Here is a 26500-nt window from a genome sequence, read left to right as displayed (position 1 = left end):
GTTTTTCGCTCAATAAACATTCACAATGCCCAGTCTGGGAATCGAAACCGCGAGTCCGCTGCCCTAACCACTGGGCCATTGCGCTTCCACTACAGCCATAGAGTTATACCAGAGTAATACACAGAGATTCTCAGTGGTTTATAGTGGTTGTTGTATTGGATGTGTTGTCACACCCAATGCCACCAAATTTTAAGCAGGTGCAAAAAAATTTCAAGCAGGTGTTTAACAAAAGCTTTCTATTAAGATTTGTGATTAAATTAACGAGTAAGGTTAATATTTATAATGAATTTGCCATTTTCGATGGGTGTGCAGTGTACACCTAACACACCCAGAATATACGTCCCTGATGTTTACTTTGTCTGAATATTTACCAATATATGAATGGATAAATAATTTAATGATTACATAAGCTTTTTTTCTGTTTACAAATTACAAAGTCTACTCATGTATGTGTCAATATTTATGTCATTGTGCGCTTGTGTGTACAATTTTAACTGTGACTGGTTATGTATTTTCATAACTTGTAAAAAATTCCTCCTAGTGAACTCCTGTACTATGGTCTCGGAGTTTACATCTGTGTAAATGGGTGAGTGTGTGTTTGTGTGCATGTATGAGTATGAGTGTGTGAGTCTCTCTCTCTCTCTCTATATATATATACATATATATATATATCATCATCATCATCATCATCGTTTAACGTCCGCTTTCCATGCTAGCATGGATTGGACGATTTGACTGAGGACTGGTGAAACCGGATGGCAACACCAGGCTCCAGTCTGATTTGGCAGAGTTTCTACAGCTGGATGCCCTTCCTAACGCCAACCACTCAGAGAGTGTAGTGGGTGCTTTTACGTGTCACCCGCACGAAAACGGCCACGCTCGAAATGGTGTCTTTTATGTGCCACCCGCACAAGCCAGTCCAGGGGCACTGGCAACGATCTCGCTCGAAAATCCTACGGGAGCCAGTCAGGCGGTACTGGCAACGGCCACGCTCAAAATGGTGCATCTCATGTGCCACCCGCACAAGAACCAGTCCAGGGGCACTGGCAACGATCTTACTTGGCTTGCCGGGTCTTCTCACGCACAGCACATTTCCAAAGGTCTCGGTCAGTAGTCATCGCCTCGGTGAGGCCCAATGTACGAATATATGGATAATAAAACTAATGGGAAGGGCATCCAGCTGTAGAAACTTTGCCAGACCAGATTGAGCTTGGAGCAGCCTCTGGCTCACCAGTCCTCAGTCAAACCGTCCAACCCATGACAGCATGGAAAGCAAACATTAAACGATGATGATGATGATGATGATGATATAAAAAACATTATGCTCATTATTATATTAGGAGATAATGATGATGATGATGAAGATGATGATGATGATGATGATGATGATGATGATGATGATGATAAAGAAAGAGTCAATGAACTTACTCAAAGGTATATTATTGTCAGTATTCTCGACAAGCTTGTATTTTAAGGGTCGGCACAGGGCCCCAGCAACTGCCATATTGAGTATCAAACTGGAGAGCATGAGTAGAGTCCCTCTCAACCCATAATAAGCCAAGAGGTTTTCAGTGATGTAGTTGATGACAAACACACCAGCTCCATTGCCTGTGGTAGCAAGGCTTACTGCCAAAGCTTGTTTTGAGCTAAAATACAGTCCGACAACAACGTTTGCAGTGAAGAAACATAATCCAGTGAAAAGTCCTAAAGTGAAAGTAAGGGGGGAAGAAAAGAAAAGAAAGAACATATATGAATAAATCTACATATACATACATACATACATAAATACATACATATGTTTTCTACCTTGTCTTATTTTCCTTATATATATATATATATGTATATTTATACATAAATATATAAATGCATGTATATAATGAGTTTAGGTAAAAATAGAGTAAAAATAGACATTAAAAGATATATAACAAAATATTTAAATAATTAAGACAAGCAGGAGACATTATTAAATAGAATAAAATGAAATACAGATATTCATACTGTTTTAGAAAAAAAAAATCATAGAATTACTGAAAGCTTCAAGGACCACAAAGTTTGCTGCAGAATAAGTACCCCACCACTGAATATTAATAATAATAATAATAATAATAATAATGATGATGATGATAATAATAATAATAATAATAATAATAATAATAATAATAATAATAATAATAATAATAATAATAATAATAATAAATTGATTGGAAGTGTTATCATGTATATTGTTTTGCCTTGATATAAATGATGGGCTACAGCAAATATTCTGCTTAATACCACAGATTTGCTTGTCAGTTGTTTGACCATAACCAGTTGAGCATGTCCCTTGGTGGCTGACGATATGTGCATCTCTGATCATGAGCAGAAGTAGTGGGGGAGCATCATAGCCATGTGTTGAGAGGAATTCTTTGGGGTTTGAATGATTCACCTTTGGAAACATGGGTGTTTTGCTCAACTTCCTTAAACAAACCTTATTCAGGGACCTTTTGAGCGGGATGGGCTACTCGACCTGAAGAAAATTCTAACTCGGCCCCCACCTGCAAGGTCATGCGCTGTTTATCTTGATATGAGATCACCAAGTCGCACACATATGGTTGTGATGCATGTGCCTGGTGTACCCTTATCAGACTGGTAGTCATGATGGGTATACTGAGCTTCGCATATTTTACCCCAGTGTCACTTTGATGGCATGCACTGCTCTCTCATTCAATAATAACAATATAATAATAATAATAAAAATAATAATAATAATAATAATAATAATAATAATAATAATAATAATAAAAGCTAACAATAACTCCACTTGAGTACCTTGCTGCTCTTGTGAGGAGGGTGTCTGGACACTCAGCAAAGCTAAAAACAAGGCCTGTTGAAGGCTGAATGAACACTTTTGTAGGCCAACGGCCATCCAAATAGGGAAGGCAATGGTAAATCACCCTAACATCCTTGTCAAGAAAACACTATGAGAAAGTCAGGTTGAAGTAATGCTATGACTTCATCCAATGAGAGAACTTGCACTTGATCAGGAACACTTAAATTGTAGTGTCATCAATGTACTACAAAAGTGTATGATACATGATGATGTCAACGACTTCAATCATGCAAAATCTTCTGGAAAAACATGAGACTTGTCTTCAAATGGTGACATAGACACTAAGGTTAAGAGGATTGCAAAATATGAAAGAATTCAACTCAGCAGCACAGCATAAAAAAAAAAAAAGTGGAAAAACTATAGATGTTCAAGTATTTACTAAAAAACAGCCCAAATAAATCATGTTCTGACAATAACCTAAAAGCAAAAGGAAATACTATCAACCTCATATAAGTTGTACAGGAACCCATAAAAAGAAATTTCAGAGAAAAAAAAAATGAAATTAATGTCAGTGACATCCATAAATCATTGAAAATATGCCTAGAAGGTGGCTTTTAAATAACTAAGACTGGAGTTGTTGTAACTACCCCTTGTAGATTTTTAACTCTTTAGCATTTAAACTGGCCACATCCAGCCAGAATATTCTACGTGTTTTATGTTCAAACTGGCTGGATCTGGCCTCTCCCATCTACTCTACAATATCCGTCTATAAATAGTCACATCATTGGAATTTCAAGACTACAAGATAATGCAGGATAAATTCAAAAGAATGTGAATAAATAAGCATCACATTTGACAGTAATCTGAATGCTAAAGGGTTAACGTCATAATTGTGGAGGTGCAATGGCTCAGTGGTTAGGGCAGCGGACTGGCGGTCATAGGATCACGGTTTTGATTCCCAGACCGGGCATTGTGAGTGTTTATTGAGCGAAAACACCCAAAGCTCCACGAGGCTCTGGCAGGGGATGGTGGCGAACCCTGCTGTACTCTTTCACCACAACTTTTTCTCACTCTTACTTCCTGTTTCTGTTGTTCCTGAAATTCAAAGGGTCAGCCTTGTTACACTGTGTCACGCTGAATATCCCCGAGAACTACGTTAAGGGTACACGTGTCTGTGGAGTGCTCAGCCACTTGCACGTTAACTTCATGGGCAGGCTGTTCCGTTGATCGGATCAACTGGAACCCTCGATGTCGTAAGCGACGGAGTGCCAACAACAAAATGTCATAATTACAGTTGAAATGATACAATGACATAAGATTTGAAATTTCTGGGAAGAATTTGGTTGGTTGGGAAAGCTAAGATTTTGGCAACTTCAGCAGAGGAGAAATATCTATTTGGCATAAGATTTCATTCCAAGAACATCTTTTGATCATACTGTGGCCTCAACACGCACATATATAACATTTTACACACATACACATACATGCAAACAATTAAACACCCCACCTATATACATATATATGTATATATATATATATATATATATATAAAAGATAATAAGAGTGAAAAAACTACAGAAGGCTTGTGTTACATGGTTAAAGTATATATTTAAATTATGTCAGAAAAATGTTATAAAATTTTTTTGGTATATAAACATTGTATTTTGGAGAAATAACCGGTTTTGTGTTGTCTTTTCAAATTTCTCTACTTCATTGTAACATGTGTTCACTCCAGTGTACAAAAAAGAGTTCTATATGGGGGGAGGTAATTAGGGATTTCTTCCGGTATAAGGGAGGTAATCGAAATGCAGGAGGTGGTAGATTTTGATTAATTTACCTTGGTTTGGTTTAGAAGGAACAGTATATTAGGTTTAGTTCTATATTTTTTCCTTCTCAGTGGGGTGATGGGTTTCCTTATTTAAATGTGTTAGCAATGGTTAAGTTTGGGTTTGTATTTTTGAATGAAGAAAGTTTCCTTATTTAATCTAATTTGTGTTGGTGTTCTAATAGCACATTGGTAGAAAGGAAAGATTATAAATTGTGGTAGCATTTGTTTTGCGCATTTCTCAATATGTTCACTAAAGGGTATCATTCAGTATTCTGGGTATGCAATCTGCTGTCGATGCAGAGTGCATCTGCATCTAAGCGATAATCCTGTGGACCCTATGTAGTGTTCGTTGCAGCCCGAGCATCTTATTACATAAATAAGGTTCTCTGAGGCACAAGTAAAGTCAGATTTAACTTTGAATTTTTGTCCCTCTTTGAAGAGGAATTCTGAACCTTCTAGGAGGTTTGGGCATTTGCGCAATTTGGTCGACCACATTTTTTTACTTTTGCCTCTGTTATTTTGGAAAATAATTTAGCTTTTGTGAGGATCTTTTTCAATGATTTTGGTTGTTTGTAGCTTTTAATGATTTTGTGTGTGTGTAGAATTTCCTTTAATTTGGGGTCCTTATGTAGCATTGGTATGTTTTGGGTGATGATGGTGAAGGCTTCTTTGTTTCTGGGGTTGTATGTGGATATGTATGGCAGTATTTTCGGGGAAGGTGTGTTGCTGTGTTTAACTTTTCTTAAGTTTTCTATGTCAATTTGTGATGCACGTCTGATCCCATCCTCTATGAGTTGAACTGGGTAGTGTCTATCAATTAGTGTGTTTTTGAGTTCTTGTAGTCTAAAGTCTCTAGTATTTTGTTCTGACACTATTGTGCATATCCTTCTTGCAAGGTTGAAGGGGATGTTTGTTTTGGTGTGTCTTGGGTGGCATGAATCAAATAGTAGATATTGTTTGGCGTCTGTGGTTTTGTAAAATATGTCCGTTTCTATTTTTAGGTTTACTTTTTTAATTAGTATATCCAAGAATGGGAGCTCCTTTCGGTTGTACTCCATTGTGAACTGTATGTTTGGGTTGACACTGTTCAATAGACTTTTGAATTTCAAGAGTTCATCTGTGTTTTCATTCCAGAGTATGAAACAGTCGTCCAGGAACCTTTTCCAATTTTCTTTTATGTATTGGGAAACAATGTTTCCAAAGGTGGATAAAGATTCCTGGTATATTATTTTTTCCAAGTAACCCATTGTTAAGTTCGCAATGACTGGAGCTGCTCTAGTGCCCATAGCAATTCCGGATTTTTGTCAGTAGAAAGTATTGTCAAACATGAAGTGGTTGTTTTGTAAGATGAATTCAACCGATTTAGTAATGAATTCTTTACTGATCCTGTTTGGGATTTCTTCCGGGAATTGGTCCAGCCAGAACTGAATTGCCTCCAGTCCATAATTATGGGGTATACTGGTGTATAAGTTAATCACATCAAATGAGACCATGATTGTTTCTTCCTTGACTTTCTTTGGGAGGTGATTTAACATATCCAAGTCATCTCTGACACAGCTATTGATGTGTTTAAGGAAGGATTTTAGGAGGATGTCCATAAATAGACTTAGTCTGTGTGTTTCACAGGCTGGGCCAGCTATGATGGGTTGCAGTTTTAGGTCCCCCGGGTTTGGTGTATGTATGTACGTTTTTGGTGATTTTTTGATGGTTTCATTTATGATCTGGCTTTTGTGTATTTTTGGCAGACCATAGAAGAGGCTAGGCTTGCATTTGAAGTTTGTTAGAAAATCAATCTCCTTGGTTGTCAGTTCCTTTCCATGTGTTTTAATTAGTGAGGACAGGGTTTTCATTATTTTTTGTGGGGTGTAGTTTGTGACTTTTTCATAGTGTTGATTGTCATCAAGCATTGAGATTACTATGTTTCTATAGTATAATGTGTCCATTATTACAACTGCACTTCCTTTATCTGCTTCCTTAATCGTAATATCTTCATTATTTTGGAGTTCTATTAGTTCCTTCCATTGTGAAGTGTTAAAGTTTGAGTCAACTGTCTGTTTATGCATGGTGTGGTAAGGGAAGTTTTCAATGTGGTTGCAGAATTCATCAATATTTTTATTTCTTCCTTTGTGTGGGATGTGCTCACTTTTGTTTTTGATTAGTGAGTCATCTTTAGTGTTGTGATTGGTAAATGCTTCTGTGAGTCTTAATTTTCTACAGAATTCTGTTATACTGTCCTTCACTTCATTTTGGTTGGCTCTGCGTGGAGTTGGGGGTGAATTTTAGTCCTTTTGAGAGGATGTCTATTTTTATGCTTGAAAGAGGTTTGGTTGAGAGATTGATTATCTTCGGTTTTTCCTGATTACTAGATTCCAGCCTGTGTCCTGGTGTATCTGGTCTGGGGCTAAAAAATGTTGTTTGTAATTTTGTTTGCATGAGCTGTCTGTGAGGTTGTACGGGATTGGTTCGGGGGAATGGTAGTATTGTTGCCTCAGATTGTTATGTGTGTGTGGGTGTCTGTGGGTGTTTTGGTTAGTGACGTGTGTAACATTTCTGTATGTGATATATTTTTGTTTCGAATTTCTAGTATGTGGGATGTTTCTTGATCTAGTGTTATTTTGTGTTGTTCTTGGGTTCTGTGGGGACCAATAATTTTGGGTCATAGGGTAGTAGTGACTAGCATGTGGTGTGTTTCTTATCGATTACCTCCCTTATACTGGAAGAAATCCCTAATTACCTCCCCCTATATAGAACTCTTTTTTGTACACTGGAGTGAACACATGTTACAATGAAGTAGAGAAATTTGAAAAGACAACACGAAACCGGTTATTTCTCCAAAATACAATGTTTATATACCAAAAAAATTTTATAACATTTTTCTGACATAATTTAAATATATACTTTAACCATGTAACACAAGCCTTCTGTAGTTTTTTCACTCTTATTATCTTTTATACATCCAACCACGTGCTTTCACATACCAACTTTCTCTCACACACACACACATATATATATATATATATATATATATATATATATATATATATATATATATATATATAGTCATCCCACTTGTAAGATACATTTAGTATAATACAAATAAGAACATATGTACCTTTCAAGCAAACAGGTAGATATTGCACCCTGACTTTTCATTATATATTTTACTCTTTTACTTGTTTCAGTCATTTGACTGTGGCCATGCTGGAGCACTGCCTTTAGTCGAGCAAATCGACCCCAGGACTTATTCTTTGAAAGCCTAGTACTTATTCTATCGGTCACTTTTGCCAAACCTCTAGTTTACAGGGATGTAAACACACCAGCATCGGTTGTCAAGTGATGTTGGGGGGACAAACACAGACATAGAAACATATACACACACATACATATATATGACGGGCTTCTTTCAGTTTCCGTCTACCAAATCCACAGACAAGGCTTTGGTCAGCCCGAGGCTATAGTAGAAGACACTTGCTCAAGGTATCACGCAGTGGGACTGAACCCGGAACCATGTGGTTGGTAAGCAAGCTACTTACCACACAGCCACTCCTGCACCTTTTGAATTATATTTACTAGCCGCCTTATCATTTCTATAGATAACTTATTTGAATTTTAAAAATATATATACACACACACACACACACACACACACAACACTATCCATCCATCCATCCATCCATCGATACATTCATACATACATACATACATACACACATACATACAAACTCACCTGCACATCACTTATCTTATAAATTAATGTCTTTACATGCATATTAGTCATGGAAGATCTTGAATTCATGACCTGCTGACAAAATATTTGTTATCAACAGTTGTCTTGATATTAAAGTTGTTTTTGGCAAATTAAGTGTGTAGTCAGGCAGATGTTAATAGAATACTTATGTAAATATTGTTTTCTGTAGATCTTTGCTGTTGTTCCATCAGATAAAAATAAAACCAAAAAAAAAAAAAAAAAATGCAAAGATAACATTTCACAAACCTAAGATTTTTTGAAATCCATCAAGATTTTAAATATTTCATTTGTTCTCTCAAATCATTCTCATTTCGTCCTCTTCTATGGACTAACACAAGGAGGTCCTTATGAAAGCCCTTGTGAAAGGACATCAATACCACCAACACAAGATGTGAGTAAAGCTTAGCACATCCAGCATGCCAAACCTGCTGGAATATCTCTAGGATTTTTGACCAACTGTCTCCATGCTATATGGCTGTGCAAGCAGGGCTTGGGTATAATCGGCAATGACAATAACAGCAGGAACATCACCAACACCACTCTTTCTATGCAACTGAGAAGTAGCTCAACCACAGCAGACTAGTCACAAATTGATTCCCTGACAATTAGAATCTGCAGTACTTTAAGATGGGCCCCAGATTGGATTTATCTTCTTCTTCTTCTCCTCATAAGAGGAGAGTGGAGTGGATTTTTGGGCTGTGTGACTGACCTTTCGTTTTTGTGATCTAGCTGAATAAAAGAAAATAGACACAAACAAAGAAATGTGGACAGCAAACAACTGATTTGTCTAATGATATGAAAGAGGACTACATCAGGCTAGTAGTGATCCAGTGTGTCTCAGGTCATTGGATCATTCATGAATCGTAGAAAATACAAATACAATAGAGGTACCATAAACACAGTCTCACACATATGTATACATATACTTGTAGGGTCATGCATTCATATGTGTGCGTGTGTGTGTGTATGTGTGTGTGTGTGAAAATTTTCTTATGTCCAAATAACATAAAATAACATTATGAATAAATTGTATTCTGAATGATATATTTTATGTTGAGCATGCAAAAAAAAAAAAAAAGAAAGAAAAAATTTACATTGTTTAATAATTTTATATAGCATTTGCTGGCCTGTTACTGTTAATAAAAATTTATGTTAAGAGAACATTAGAAAATTGTGTTACAGCTAGCTAATTTGATAGACAAATAGACAAATATATAGTCACAAATATAGAGATGGATAGATTCATAATTAGATAGAGAAATAGATAAACAGGCAAATAGATAAGCAGACAGATAGACAAATTATTAGACAGAAAGAGAGAGAAAGATGCAAGCATCTCACTAGTTCTGGTGAAACTGAAAGCTATGGGAACAGCCCAGTCCTCCAAACCAAATCAAAATAAATAAAAAAGTTCAATATAAATAAATAGCAATAAATATTAATTTATTTCCTGGTCTCTTTTCCTCTGCTGTGTTCAATCTGATAATAGAGTAGTCTTAATACATAAGCAGAATGCATAATTTAACACCAAAAGTCCAGTTGTAGGCTTTGAAGATCCTCTTGAACAAATAAGTAGCAGAAAATGTGATGAGTCCAACTAAAGCAGTTCCTATAAAACAAAAGCAGATGAGAATTTGGGGTACAGAACTGGCATATATTTTCTCTGGTGGTGGAAGTTATCCTTTCTGGTACTGACCTTTGAACAAAAGAAACATTTTTACCCTAGGCACAATTATTTCTTATCCTGGTACAAAAAAAAAAAAGAAAAAAAAAGGGGCAGATCAAAGTAGTTTAGTTCAAAGAAAGGAAATAACATCATTACTTCATTGCATTGTTTTTCAAGCTTTGGTTCTCCATAAATGATAGACTTAATAGAAATATTTGGAAAAAAAAAAAAAAAAGTACGAGAGTGACTGGATGGTTACTGATGTGAAGTTGAATTTATAGTAGTTATCTCTGAGAGAAATTTGACAAACAGAACAAGACTATATTAGAATCTCAGGGAAAGAGGACTCTTCTCAAAATTCGAGATATCTATGACATTTTTCTATCTTTTCTTGAGGTGGAAGAGCTTGGTTCGAAGGAGATTTGATTACTACTTCTACTGGACGAGTCACCGTGGGGAGCTTTCTTTGCTGGTTTCATGAAAAAAGTATTGGAAGAGAATGGATCAACTGTCAAACATAACCAGATGAATTAAATTCTACTCCTTGAAGCAGCTTGTCATTTTCCTTATAAAACTAAGTAGGATGTGGGTAGTATTTAATGTTTTTTTCTATTTGTTAGATAAAGCTTTTTAGTTTTTTTTTTCTTTGACAATGATTTCAGAAATTGCTCTGGAGTACCTCAGAAATATATGCACATACATGCATATAAAAATACATAGCTATATATGCATGCACAAATACTCATACATTTCTATACATATAGACACACACACACACACACACACACACACATACATGTGTGTGTGTATGCATGTAAGTATGTATGTATATATGTGTGTATGTATGCATATATGGATAAAACTTACTTGGAAATGGATGTGTGGTGTTCAATCATATAATAATATAAATAATATATATATGCATATATATATATATATATATATATATATATATATATATATATATATATATATATATGAAGGAGAATGTACGAAAAAAAAAACAACAGACGAGGACAGGTGGTGTAAACAACAAAAGGATGTATTAGTTTGACGCTCGGGAATACAGAAAGTCTTTAACGTTTCGAGCTACGCTCTTCAACAAAAAGAATACTGAGAAAACAAGGAGAAAAATACGGAGAAAAAAAATTGAATGGTGTTTGGTCAACGATCTATCATGGCTTTACTTACATATATATGTATATACATATGCATATGTGACCACAGGATGTCGCATGCTTATGTATATACATATATATGTAAGTGTATGCATATATGCATATATATATTATTTATATGAATATATACATATTCATATATATATGTGTGTATGCTTGTGCATGCATAATTGCACCTGTTGGAAGAGGTCAATTTATACAGTTTACCATTTTTAGTAAATCAAATTGTGTAACACTTCCATTCATAAATGGTTTATATATATATATATATATATATATATATATATATATATATATATGGTATTGAAAATTACTGTTGTGACAAGTGATAAAAGCATTCATATGTATACACATAATGCCCAAATAAAATAAGCAGTGAATAGAATGACATATTAAAGAATGGAGAGATATAATTTAAAACAAAAAAATTATTAGAAAAAAATATATTAAGATTTTCGAGATTATAAAAATATCAACAAATTATTATAAAAAAATTATAAACATAAATATTTGAAATGAACTTCATTTGACTAGAAAATAAAATTTTAATCAGTGAAAAATAGAAATACTCCAGAAATAATTAAGGAATTATTATGAAATATTTTGTAAAAATATATATGAAAGGCACTTTTAAAATGAACATAAAATTATAGAAATAAAATATAAAAGAACAAGTAACAAACAGGAAGTGAATTTCTTTCTATCCGCCATTTTGATTTCTGCATCCAGCGTTTGTAACATCAACCTTGAGTAGCCACATATGTGAAGAATTTTTTGTTTTTGTGTATACTTTTTGGCTCTGCTGGTACTGAATGTAGACTTGGAACACTTTAAACAAGAAGCTTTTAAAATTTTTTTTTTTGATTGCGGGAGATATCTTGTTGTCCACCAAGAATATATTAGCTTGCTCTTGCTATCAGGTGATGGCTGTTTATTTTACACCCACATCGGCAACTTCCTTACATCATAACAGCGACTCCCTTTTGATGCAGTCAAAAATGTAAAAGAAAGAATAAAGAAATCATATAACAGACAGCTAGAACGTGGAATGGAGTGGAAAATTACACAGATGATGGATACAAAGAATAAAAATTGAATAAAATAAAAATTTCAATGAGAATTGTGAAAAATATATCTAAATTATAAAACTAAATATATTATTTCTTCAGTTTTATTTTTCTGATTGTATTGTCTTTCTATATCAATTTGCCTGCATATATATATATATATATATATATATATATATATATATATATATATATATATATATATATATATATGTATATCTGATATAATTTATAGAAGACATGAAATAGAAGAAACAATACATACATAGAGATGCAGAACAAAAAGGCACCCAGAAATTCAGAAATGTATAAGATAATAGTTCTTTATATATATTATATATATATAAGTATCAGATAAAAATAAAATTGAAATTTACCACCAATGACTCCAAATGTTATGATTAGCATCTCCACATTTATGGCAAAAACACTGAGTAGTAGTCCAAATGATCCAAATATGCTGCCAAGAATGATTACAAATCGGTGACCAAAGCGAGACATGAGGGCACTGGCTAAAGGACCTAGAAAATGAAGAAATGGAATATATAGTTATTATGTAAATTGAAGTTGATCTGATTGAAGGAGAGAATAGAAAAAAAAAAAGAAAACTGGTTAAGCACCTGACAAAATTCTGCTTTAAGCACACCATATAACCCCTCATAACTTTTCTATTCACATTATTTACATTCGACGGATATTTGTCCTCATCTTGTTTGTTGTTAACACAATGTTTCGGCTGATATACCCTCCAGCCTTCATCGGGTATCTTGGGGGAAATTTCAAACCTGGGTTCTCATTCCTAAGGTATTTTTCAATCTTGTTATTATTATTATTATTATTATTCAGGTCACTACTAACCCCAAGATTCTGAGTTCGATTCTAGGCAGTGACCTGAATAATAATAATAATAATAATAATAATAATAACATGGAAAATTACCTTAGGAATGAGAACACAGGTTTGAAATTTTAAGGTATTTCCATTATTTCGTCCAACCCCTGTATATATATATATATATATATATATATATATATATATATATATATATATATATATATATATATATATATGTATGTATGTATGTATGTATGTATGTATGTATGTATGTATGTATGTATGTAAGTGCATTTGAGTGTTTGTCTCCCCATAATTGCTCGTCAACTGGTGTTGGTTTGTTCCATTCAATGACTGAAAGAAGCAAAGGTCTAAAAGATAACTCACTACACCTGTTATGATGGTGAAGAACAGGTAAAAAATACAAAAAGGAAATGGAAAATATCAGAAGCTGTTATAAGTCTAAAACCTCGATCCAAGAAAGGCAATGAACTCTCCAAATAGTACTGTTAGGTTTTGATATATATCCAACAATAGAAAACCTGTTGAAATATTCGTGGAAGAAGTTAGTAAGACATGACTAGTTACTTATGACTGCCTAAGATACATACCTCCAAATGTGTAATATCTATTTTGAAAAATTCTAGAAGGTGCCAAAAAAAAAAAATGGTAGTAGTTATGGCTGTGCATGGGACAAGTCAAGTGACCTCGAGGAATTTGACTATTTCTACTAAAACAAATGGAAAAAAAAAAAAAAAGGAAAAGGTATGTTTAAAATGATTTTAATGCTTCTAGAAATATTTCTTGTAGGAAACTGACAGAAATAACATGTTGATGAGTTTGCATCGGTTGAATATTGTCGGTGATATCAGAGAGAGAAAAAAATGGCATTCTCTTTTGTGTTTGCTTCAACTGTGTGTAACAAGAATTGGTACAAATATATTTGTTCTGGTACTTCTATATACATATGCTTATACCTACCTACAAATACATAAATACATACATACATATATATATACATACATACATACATACATATATATACATACGTACGGGTGACACGTAAAAGCACTCACTACACTTTCTGAGTGGTTGGCGTTAGGAAGGGCATCCAGCTGTAGAAACTCTGCCAAATTAGATTGGAGCCTGGTGTAGCCATCCGGTTGCACCAGTCCTCAGTCAAATCGTCCAACCCATGCTAGCATGGAAAGCGGACGTTAAACGATGATGATGATGATGATGATGTACATACTGTGTACACTTATAAGGCAAGTGGGTTGGGTATTCTATATCGAACCATCTTTTTTGCTGTTCTTTACTAAAGTTATTTACTAAAGAAAAAACACACTAAAAAAAAAAAACGCCCACACAAAAAATTGAAATAGGTACATGTTTGGTTATATGTTAAGAAGTTTGCTTCCCAAAAATATGGTCTTGAGTTCACTGTGACTGTGTGGCATTTTGGGCATGTATCTTCTATAACCCCAAGCAGAGCAAAGCCTCGTGAGTGGATATGGTAGACAGAAACTGAAAAAAACCTGTTGCGTATGTATGTGTGTGTGTGTGTGTGTGTTTGAGTATTCCGCCCCCCACCATTGCTTGGCAATCAGCATTGATTTGTTTACATCTCTGTATCTTGGCAGTGCAGCAAAAGCAGCCCATAGATTAAATTAGCACTAGGCTTTAAAAATAAGTATTAGACACTGTCTTTGACAAAAAAATAATCCTTCGTACAGATGGTCAGTAGCGACGCCTGCTGGGTTCGGCTGCTCTACATTGATAAGGGGCAATACCCCGAAACTAGTCTGTAAATGCCAGACCAGCAAGGGAAGCGGCTGACCTCCCCTGTTCGAAGATTATAATGGACACAGGTTCGTGTGTCACATAGCTAGCTAGAGGCGATGGCTTCTTGGAGCTAATCAACAGCAACATTCGTCCTATTTTTTGGACTGCCATGCTGGCTTGGTGATAACTATTAATATCCAGTACCGCTGCTGTAGTCTCCTTTAGAGAGACTTAGAAATATTAGTCTCTCTCTCTCTCTCTCTCTCTATATATATATATATATATATATATATACATGATGGACTTCTTTCTTTTTCTATCTAACAACTCTGCTCACAAAGCTTTGGTTGGCTATAGTAGAAGACACTTGCCCAAGGTGCCACACAGTGGGATTGAATCCAGAACCATGTGGTTGGAAAACAAACATCTTACCACACAGCCACTCCTGCACCATATCAGTTTATACACAACTTGTCAGTATATTTAATAGTTTCAAAGTTTGACAGATGGCATACAGTTTTGAGGGGAGGGGCAAGTTTATAACATCAACTCCTGTGCTCAACTGGCACTTTAGTTTATCAACCTCAAAAGGGATGAGAGGCAAAATTGAACTTGGTAGAATTTGAACCCAGAATGTTAAGTCATGACAAAATGCTGGTGTATATAATATTATCTGTTAGTATAGAAGACATTTTAAAAATTTGTTTTTTTTAAAAGACAATCTTTTGAAGTATATAACCTTTAGCATACTCTTTGTTTTGGATAAATACTGTACAAGGTTAGGCCTGTGTGGTTCCATTTGGTATGTAGTTACGTTTAGTCAATATGACTATGTGTGGTCTGTGTGACTGCACGTGCTTTGTGCTTATATTTAGTCTGCATGACTACTGCATGAAACATCTTTGGTCCATGTGATCACATTTGATTTTGAGGATTGTTTGGAGCAATGCAGCATAAGTGCAGATGTTTTCCACAATATACAGGTTTGATAACTAAATAATGCACACCACAACAATATAAGCCCAGATATAAGAGCAGGATTAAGACCAATTGGTACCCTAAGCAGAGTCCAACAATCGCGCTTTCAGTCCTTCAATTGACAAGACAGTAAGGCCTAAATACTAATAAATACTAATTACTAAAATTAAAAATCCAGTTTTCTTCTAGGCCATCCTCTTACTGATATTAAATACACCATGTTTGCATGCATATAAAACACATTTTTTATTTCTAAATGTCTTAAAGTCTTTAATAGTCTATTGTTGGGATTTAAGCAAAAAATTCGGACTGTCTGTATTTTAAACTGTGGTATAAAAAGAAAATTCGAAAAAAATTTTTTAAATAATAAAAAAACGATTAAAAAAATATTCTTTTTTAGTTAATTTTCTATGAGCTTGTGAATTCCCGTGTACAGAATACGAATTCGCAAAACTTTTCTGAAATTTCTAAAAAATAAAAAAAACGTTATGAGGGTTTATATGGCGTGCGTAAAGAGCAGAATTCCGCCAGAAAATCTTTAGAAAATAACCATTTCTCTCTGGGCAAACAAATAAAATACCAAAAATTTCCCACTATCAGCATCATTAGTTATTAATTATTAAAGAAGTTGTAGAAACTCCCATGCAACACGTGACATTTTAACATTCACTGTTTTTCACAGATTTTGTTAACCTAGATACCAGTATTCTCACAGTAGTTTTGGCCATATAAACAGACCACGAGACGGCCTCACCTTCTTTAGTTTCGTCTGAATTGAACAACAAACTATCTCTTTTCAGCTTCTTTAAAATGTGAAACACGTATTCAATTGAGTACGAGATCAAGTTGCAGAATATCATTTTTTTTTTTTTTTAACTACCGTACAGTGATTTCTCTTCCTTTGCAATTTTTTTTCATTCATGTCATATGGAACTTTAATTCAAGGACGTATGCACAATAGTATTTGAAGACGCTGAATTACATATTTGACATCACGAATACAAAGAGTATAAATATTTTCTGCAACACCTTTATGCACATTCTTTACTCTTTTACTCTTTTACTTGTTTCAGTCATTTGACTGCGGCCATGCTGGAGCACCGCCTTTAGTCGAGAAAATCGACCCCAGGACTTATTCTTTGTAAGCCTAGTACTTATTCTTTCGGTCTCTTTTTGCCGAACCGCTAAGTTACGGGGACGTAAACACACCAGCATCGGTTGTCAAGTGATGGTGGGGGGGTGGGACAAACACAGACATACAAACACACACACATATATATACATATATACGACGGGCTTCTTTCAGTTTCCGTCTACCAAATCCACTCACAAGGTTTTGGTCGGCCCGAGGCTATAGTAGAAGACACTTGCCCAAGGTGCCAGGCAGTGGGACTGAACCCGGAACCATGTGGTTGGTAAGCAAGCTACTTACCACACAGCCACTCCTGCGCCTAATTTTATTAATTTTTTTTTCTACGCATGAATTACTATCCATTTTTAAATTCGTGTTTCACAACCGTTAGAAGAACACGTTCCGTTTAACAACTTCGAATTATAGTATCATAAGGCCAGAAGAAGTATGCACATCTGGTATTACATAAAAATAAAAGAAAACTGGTATAATTAATTTTTTCTTATCTCTGTGCATCCATATTTTTCTATATTGGTCCTGACGAGATTCCAATGCAATTGAACCACACAGTACATGTTTGCACGCGTATTTCGTATTTGTAGATACGTTCGTATTTACAATTCGTATTTGTAGATACGTTCGACGAGGTTGAACAGTACAGCGTGTGTTCATCAATATTGTCTATATTGAGGACTTTGACCTTCAATCAAACAACCTTGTTTTCTAACGAACTGCTAGTTTATATTCACAGTCATTGCTATTATCACTATGAAATGTCAACAACGTCTCTGTTGACCACCAAGATACGACCATGCAAAGCAGACACCATCTTAATTGCAACGTAGTTTTAGCTGCGTTTCTTTCAAGAATCAACGCAACAAGTTTTACCGAGTGTGGACACAAATCGTGTAGTGACGTGAAAGCTTTTTCGTAAGAGTACTTCCTACGGAATCATCATGGCTGAGGATGTTACGAAGTCGATAGATATTCTTCAGAAACGGGATCAAGAAGACTAGTTGAAGTTTGGGAGGTAAGAGAGCTTTCAAACTGTAACTTTTGTCTCACAGACTGTGGTCTTGCACGAATTGTGGTAGAAAGTGCGGCAATAGGGGAGGATAATTTTTTCTGAGCGATGCACGCAAACCTTTGTACTACCGTAACGTAGCTTTGTGTGAACCACTTGAGTGATTTGGGGTTCTGACAATTAAGTGAGGGATGAGGAAGATCATACTTAAGACGATAGTTTCGATGACCTACTTAGCTGTCTCATATCACTAGTGAAGTGTATTTACGACCAGAGCTCCGAACTGTCCAGGAAGTGGGAGAAAGGTGGTATAGTATTTAGACATGTGGTGGGTAGCTATGGTGAGATATAATGGTAGGTGCAGAGACGATAATGGATTGGTAGAGAAATAAGAAAGAAACCAAGGATGTTTGAAATGAGAAAGAGATCAAGGATGTTTGGAGTTTCTACGTAACGATACTAAATGTTGTAAAGAGTTGATGCTTGAAAAATAAAAATTAGATTCTGCAGCAACATCAATGTAGGAGGAAGGAGCGTGAGATCAGAACGAGTTGTGAATATTAAAGTCAACGAAGATTGACTTCATAGAAGAAGAAAGAGGATAGAAGTCCTCGATGCAGTTCGAGAGACGGCTGGAGGTTGTAGGAGTTCGGAGAGTTGTAGAGTCAGTAGGTGTAATTAAGAGTGTAAGGGAGAGAGCCCTTTGAGCATTAATAATTAGGAATCATGGTTGCTGATATCCAGGTGAGAGATGCGTGATCGGCACTTAGAATGGAATCAAAATATGAGCAGACATCAGCTTTGAGAATGAACGTTGAGAGTAAACTGACAGCAGAGATGAGCTATTTGGTAAAAAAAAAAAAAGGGGGAGAGAATTTTGTATAGGAAGGAGGGGAAGCAGAACTCGCGTCTTGCGTGTTTGTAGGAGGTGACGGGTGAGACCTGAATAAAACGGAGTTCTCCAAATGTTTGATACTAACAACAACAACAACAACAATAATAATAATAATAATGATAGATTGTTCTGTGCATTCATCTGCGTCCATCTATAAATCTATTCATCATTTCAGCAATCAACACAGTTGATAAGATTTAGGAAAGACAAATGATAAACAATCGACTTCCAGAATTCAATAAATAAAAAAATGAAAAAAAAATAAATAAATAAATAAAAAGAAAAACAGAAGTTGCAGAGCCAATCAAACTTGAGAACAACAACAACAAACGAAACAAAAAAAAAAAAAAAGAGAGAAAATAAGCAAGTATCTTTTTTCTGAAGGTACCAGCAAAACAATAAGTTTAATAATTGAATTGCAGGCAAAAAGAAAAAAATTTAAAGGTTTGACAAGAACTCCCTATTGTCACTGTTCGGACAAGAAAACAAAAGAGGAAAAAGAAAGAAAAAAAAATGAAAAAATAGAGGCATAGGGTGTTTCCACTTACCGCAGGATAGGATGAGTCCTGTGAAAATGCTGCCTATTAAGGATATTTTTGTTGCAGACGTTTGAAATGTGTCTAAAATCTGGATGAGCATTATTCCAAAGCAGCTGGCCAGTCCAGAACAGATGAGGTTGCAGTAGAAGCTAGCGATACAAACCACCCACCCCCATCCACCATCGGGTACAATAGGTATCTTTCGTGGAGGATTTTCATCGCTGGTAAGGGAACCTTTTTTAGTTTTCGACATCCTGAGATCATGTGAAGTTGACTGAGAAAAGAAGAGAGAGAGAGAGAGAGAGAGAGAGAGAGAGAGAGAGAATGAAGAACAAAAATGGTAAAAAAAAAAAAGAAAAACGAAATTGGAAAAATGTCAATGATAAATAAAAATGTGATGTTAACATATATGTGTGTGTGTGTGTGTGTGTGTGTGTGTAGAAATAATAAGACACGCTCATTTGTATGTATGAATGTATGTATGCATGTATGCGTGTGAGTATTTGGGAGAAAAGGTGGTAGGGGAGAAAAAGAAAGGGGATTTGTGAGAGGAAAATATACTCTGCGTATTGAGCTGTAAGGCCGTTTACAAAACCGAACATTATGTTCGTAAACACACACACACACACACACACACACACACACACACACGCACACGCACGCACACGCAAGCACACGGAGGGAGAGAGAGGTAAATGGGTGCATAAGTAACCGGAAACCTTCTCTGCGGGACAAACTCGTTGCAGTTCAGGCTTCCGCCGCTAGAAGCTATTTGATGTGACTCTCAGGCATCAGTCGGTTGACAGGCGTCGTCGAGTGAAGTCATTGTACCACGTGGTGCGGCTTTGTTTTTCAGTGCTTCTCCTCTTTTCGTCGATTTTTGCGATGGCTGAAACGAACGAACAGCGTGCTTCCGTGAAATTCTGTTTTTTGCTGGGGAAAAGGGCGGTTGAAACAGTTGTCACGCTTCAAGCAGCTTACAACTATGCTGCCATAAGCAAAACACAAGTTTACGAGTGGTTTCCACGCTTTAGGAATGGTCACTTGTCGCTTGAAGACCAACCTCGTCCAGGACGACTGTCGACTTCCCGAACGAATGAAAACATCATGAAATTCATGAACTTGGAAGAGCGTCACCGAACAATTAACGAAATTGTTGATATAACTGGCGTGTCCTGTAGCTCCTGTCAACGAATTCTGAGCGAGGGATTGCGAATGAAAAGAGTTGCAGCACATTTTGTAAGCAGTAACAACTAAATGCGCGTCGTGAAATGAAAGAACAGTTGGAAATTGATCCGGACCTTTTTCTGGAGGTCATCACTGGTGACGAAATCTGGTGCTACGGAATTTGCAGATGTGGAAGAGATGAAGGAAAAAACGACAAAGGCGTTAAAAGGCATCAATATGCAAGAGTTCCAGCACTGCTTCGAATAGTGGAAAACGTGCCTGGGCCGATGCATTGCTTCAAATGGAGAATACTTTGAAGGCGATAAAAGTGTAAACATGTAAAACTAAGTGAATAAAATAACATTGGAAAATTTCGTTTTTTGGGGGGGGGGACCTTCTCGTATACACCCTTAGATATATAAACATACATGCACATATACGTAAAACGTGTGTGTGCGTGTGTGTATATCTACCTATATATCTGATCAGTCATGAGAGCAAATTTCTTCACCTACTCCCTTTCTCTCTGACCTTAGTATCTCTTGTTTATACTTTCCCTCCTCTTTTTTACATCACTTATTGATGACTGGATCAGAAGGAAAGAAACTCAAGTTAGGGAAAGAAAGATGGCCAATGGTCACGTGCGAGCAACGAGAGAGCAAAGGATATATATATATATATATATATATATATATATATCATATCATATCTAGGAGTATAAAACTCTATATCAGGCAGAATATAACATTGAGTGGATCACACATAGACACACGTTGAGAATCAGGAAAGCTCTTTGTTTGGCAATAGGTATTCGTAAGTGATGGGAGATAAATTAACTCCCAGGATTTGATAGGAAGTTATTTTATCACAGTGTAATTTTAAAAAGTAATAGTGGCTTCTATCCACGCAGCTAGGTGATTTCAGTCAGTTTGAAACTGGACGAATAGCACACCGGACTTACTCTCATTTTTATAACCATGAATTAGTGATTTAAGTTTACTGATTCTCTACAAGTGGGTTAGCAATAAGAAATATAATAATTGTTTCTAATTTAAGCACAAGGCCAGCAAATTGGTGGCGGGAGTGGATAGTCAATATCATCGATTCCAGTTCTTGACTGGCACATATTTTGTCGACTCCGAAAGGATGAAAGACAAAATTAACCTCGGCTGAAGTTGCATTCAGAATGTAAAGAAAGGCCAGAAGAAATGCCGCAAAAGTATTTTGTCTGACGCTCTACCGATTCTGCCAATAATCCTTTCTGCTATGGGATCAAGGCCTGAAATTTTGTGGGAGAGGCTTAGTCGATTACATCGATCCCAGTGCTCGTACTCAACTGGTACCTATTTTATCGACCCCGAAAAGATCAGAGGAAAAGCCGACCTCGGTGGAATTTGAACTCAGAACGCGAAGCTGGAAGAAATGCCGCTAAGCATTTTGTCCGGCGCAGTAAGTTTCTGCTACTAATAATAATTAAAAAAAAAAAGAAATACTTGAAGTGGCAAATAACATTTTAGAGTCAAAAAAAAATGTAAAAATAATACCTTGGAAGAATGAGTTAAAAATGGATTTGTCACAGAAATATGTTCGAGATTTCTTCATTCAGATAATGTAATCTGTAAAGAAAAATTAATACACAAGTTAAATAATAATAATAATAATAATAATATTAATAATAATAATAATAATAATAACAAAGACCTGGAAATAGAGATAACTCGAATGTGGAATCTAAAAACAGAAACAATTCCTATCATAGTAGGTGCCTTAGGTATAATAAAAAAATATTCAGACAAATACATAACAAAAACACCAGGACTTACAAATATATATAACATACAGAAAATTGCACTACTGGGTACTGCACACATTCTACGCAAAACACTTTCAATACAGTAAACATAAGAGCACCACAGCAAACCACAGCACGTACCCAAGGCGCACAGAGCTGCGCTCGGTAGTGAAGTGAAAGCACGTTATAAAAATAAAACTACTGAATAATAATAATAATAATAATAATAACAATAACAATGATTTCAAATTTTGGCACAAAGCCAGCAATTTCGGGGATGGGATAAGTCGATTGCATCGACCACAGTGTTCAACTGGTACTTATTTTATCGACCCTGAAAAGATGAAAGGCAAAATCGACCTCGGCAGTATTTGAACTCAGAACATAAAGACGGACGAAATGCCGCTAAGCATTTCGTCCGGCGTGCTTAACGATTCTGCCAGTTCGCCGCCTTTATAATAATAATAATCCTTTCTGCTATAGGCGCAAGGCCTGAAATTTTAGGAGAAGGGGACTAGTCGATTACATTGACCCCAGTGTTCAACTGGTACTTAATTTAGCGACTCTAAAAGGATGAAATGCAAAATCGACCTCGGCGGAATTTGAACTCAGAACATAAAGTCATACGAAGTACCACTAAACATTTCGCCAGCTCGTCACCGTCAGTAGTTTTTTAAATGTATTCCATGAGGAAAGTTTGCTGCTGTGGCATACAAAAATATATTTAAAAGAGTTTACTCTCTCTCTTTTACTTGTTTCAGTCATTTGACTGTGGCCATGCTGGAGCACCGCCTTTAGTCGAGCAAATCGACCCCAGGACTTATTCTTTAGTACTTATTCTATCGGTCTCCTTTTGCCGAACCGCTATGTTACGGGGACGTAAACACACCAGCATCGGTTGTCAAGCGATGTTGGGGGGACAAACACAAACACACACACACACACACGCATATATATATATATATACATATACATATATACGACGGGCTTCTTTCAGTTTCCGTCTACCAAATCCACTCACAAGGCTTTGGTCGAGGCTATAGCAGAAGACACCTGCCCAAGGTGCCACGTAGTGGGACTGAACCCGGAATCATGTGGTTCGTAAGCAAACTACTTACCACTCAACCACTCATACGCCTATAAGTTCTGGACATTTGGTAACAAACATATATATCTAATTTGTATTGTATATTCGAAATCTTTTTTGTCCAACTCTTCACAAAAAAAAAAAAAAAAAAAATATTGTCACAGCTGAATTCATTTATTTCTGTTACTTAGTGGTATTGAACACTTTTCTGACAAATGTCTCACTTTTTGGCAGGTCGAAGATTAAACGTGTGAAGCACATGTGGTTTTTGTTTATTATCTATATATTCATGCATGCACATCACTCACTCACTCTGTGTATGTGTGTGTGTGTGTGTGTGTGAGAAAGATATATATATATATACACTTGCTAGTACAGACAGCAACAATTTGATATCCAGAAAACAAAATTAACACTAACACCATACATCATTAGTGATAACAACAATGCTCCCCCCCTCTCTCTCTCTTACGCGCGCGTACACACACGCATGCACAGTTGTTGCCAAACAAAAATAGTGAAAGAAGATAGCAGTTTTAGCCTTGCTCTCACTGATAGTGCCAAACAGATAATGAATATGAACAACTTAACAAAGTAAAAAGAAAAAAAGAACAAAAATTGCTTGGTAGAGTTGCGTAACCCAGAATGATATCTTTTTGTCTGAATCTTCTAACCCAGAGCGAGAAATAGATGAAGTTAGCCATCATGGATTTTACGTCACTGCAGTCCCGATCTTTATTTTTTTTTTTCTTTTACTGGTTGAGTAGTTGAACTGCGACCATGCTGGGGCATCACTCTAAAGCTCTGAATTCGAGGTGATTGGCACTACCTAAAGGGAGTATGAAGCAGTGACAGGAACAAAAAGAAATAAGGACAAGTCAGTGGGCCTGCAGCTCGGCACCTGGAGAGGCAGGTCCATGCCAACCGACAGCGCTGTAGGGCGCTGGACAGAAGGACCGGTTAAATCACGCAGGGCTTGTTTTGTTCCAGACTTCCAGGTGGAAAAAGAACTGAGAGGAGATGATGAACAGGTTGGCTACTCTCACCTAGAAATGGGCTGACTGGAAATTCTCCATTAAGGCTTAGTTACGTGGACAATGCCCACATCGTATCCGCCGTCTAATACAGCCTAATCGTTGTGTCCTGTCTTGCTTCATGTTTGACTAGAACGGAACGGTTTCTCTTCCGTTTTCTGTGGAGGGGACTCGTTTCGCTGGCCAGATGGTCTATTTGCTGTCAACATCCGCTTCTTGAAGAACTGGGCATGTCGTGTCAGATGATGCACTAACATGCGCCGAGGCTACGGCGTCTCCAGCACTTCCTTGACAGCGACCAGGTGAGGTCACTGTTTATTAGACGCACTTTTCCGCAACTTGTCTCTTTGACGGAACTACAGTCCTGAATTAAACGTAGACTGAGGCAAGGTGTCTGGTACCCTGAGTGTCGTCAGATGCTCACATCTCTTTGCCAGTCTGGAAACGCCGTCGGTGGATTTTCCACCATGGCGTTCTACATAGGATTAGTTGTAGGTAAGAGCGAAGACGTCCTCTGGATGCGTGAAGAACTCCTCCTCCTCCTTCTCATCATTATCATCATCATCATCAAAAAAGGAGCCACAAGTCTAATGACAAGCTTCTTTTGATATATTTGTGCTAGATATGAAGAGACGCAACACATAAAAATTTAATGACATTCTTCCCGCTGTATTACCAAGTAAACATTCCGCTTCTCTTCGTTTTTATTTATGCTTTCTTTTCCGTTCTTTCTTTCTTTTTTTTCCTAGTTAGACTTGTCTCTGCATGTACACAGAATGACAGCATTCTGAAGGAAGAAAAGAAACCACTGATCATATATTTACGTAAGTACATTGTTATATGGACTGTTAGATATGTAATTCGTCTGACGTTCCGTGTGTCATGTGGTTCGTCTGAGTTCATTGTTTCATTGCTGTTGTTTTGTGGGACTGTCGTAGTAAAAGGTCATTGATATATATATGGCGGACATGACTTTTGTTTATTCATAACGAACATTGGGTGAGTGCGTTCTTTGTATGTAATTGAACAATAAATGTAATAATTAAATTGTATAACTCGTTGTGTTATCTCTGCGAGTCACCCGAGGGAAACATAACAGAGTTTACCGAGGGAAACATAACATACATACACACATACACGCATCTCGAAATGTGCAGTTGATAAACAGCCGACAACTGATGAAGGGTCGTTCTTTATGTTACTTGTCTTGTTTTCCTGTTTCTGTTGTGCCTGTAATTCAAAGGGCCAGCCTTGTCACTCTGTATCACGCTGAATATCCCCGAGAACTACGTTAAGGGTACACGTGTCTGTGGAGTGCTCAGCCACTTGCACGTTAATTTCATGAGCAGGCTGTTCCGTTGATCGGATCAACTGGAACTCTCGACGTCGTAAGCGACGGAGTGCCAACGACAACAAACAATATAATATAATACACACATCCGCATTCACAGATTAACGAGTTTCGACTTTTGAATTAAAAGTACAATCCGTCCGACAGGCTTCTACACAGTTTACGTGGACTCAGATTCACTCACAAATCTTGGGCCGATCCGAGGCTACGCTAAAAGTACTTGCCCAAGTTGCAACGAAGTGTAAACGAACATGGAACCTAATGCTCGCGGACACGAACTTCTTAAGCGTTCGATGATACCTGAAGACTTCCGTCGTATGTCTACGAAAAGTTTAAACATTGGCGAACGAAGACCATCGAGTTATACTCGCATTGTCAGAAATTAAATGAATCAGTCATCGATTCGTTGAAAACCTGAAACGAACGATCGATCCTAATGCTCGTATTCAACTAGTACCTATTTTATCGATCCCGAAAAGATGAGAGGAAAAGTCGACCTCGGCGGAATTTGAACTCAGAAATTACATTTATAGAATAAAATACCTCACGTTCGGTTTTAAAAAAATTTTTTTTTTTTAGGTGGGTG

At 36.4% G+C, this 26500-nt stretch overlaps 1 protein-coding gene across 2 annotated transcripts in view; it reads right to left on the bottom strand.

The window, feature by feature from the left end:
• The window catches only part of LOC106875656 (monocarboxylate transporter 9), a 56173-nt gene that overhangs the window by 8672 nt on the left and 21001 nt on the right, over window positions 1-26500 (bottom strand). For both annotated transcript variants that reach the window (XM_089338065.1, XM_089338066.1), the window contains exons 2-5: window positions 22195-22266; window positions 19493-19757; window positions 12674-12817; window positions 1429-1704 (exon numbers count right to left, since the gene is read on the bottom strand). In XM_089338065.1, coding sequence (XP_089194191.1) covers window positions 1429-1704; window positions 12674-12817; window positions 19493-19736 — 664 coding nt within the window. In that variant the 5' untranslated portion in view covers window positions 19737-19757; window positions 22195-22266. The remainder of the gene's footprint in view (window positions 1-1428; window positions 1705-12673; window positions 12818-19492; window positions 19758-22194; window positions 22267-26500) is intronic.

The sequence above is a fragment of the Octopus bimaculoides genome, chromosome 20 (assembly GCF_046866305.1).
Source record: "Octopus bimaculoides isolate indiv1 chromosome 20, ASM4686630v1, whole genome shotgun sequence".
In the NCBI taxonomy this organism is placed as follows: domain Eukaryota; kingdom Metazoa; phylum Mollusca; class Cephalopoda; order Octopoda; family Octopodidae; genus Octopus; species Octopus bimaculoides.
The sequence above is the reverse complement of the archived record's forward strand: the minus strand, read 5'-3'. Positions and strand labels throughout refer to the sequence as shown.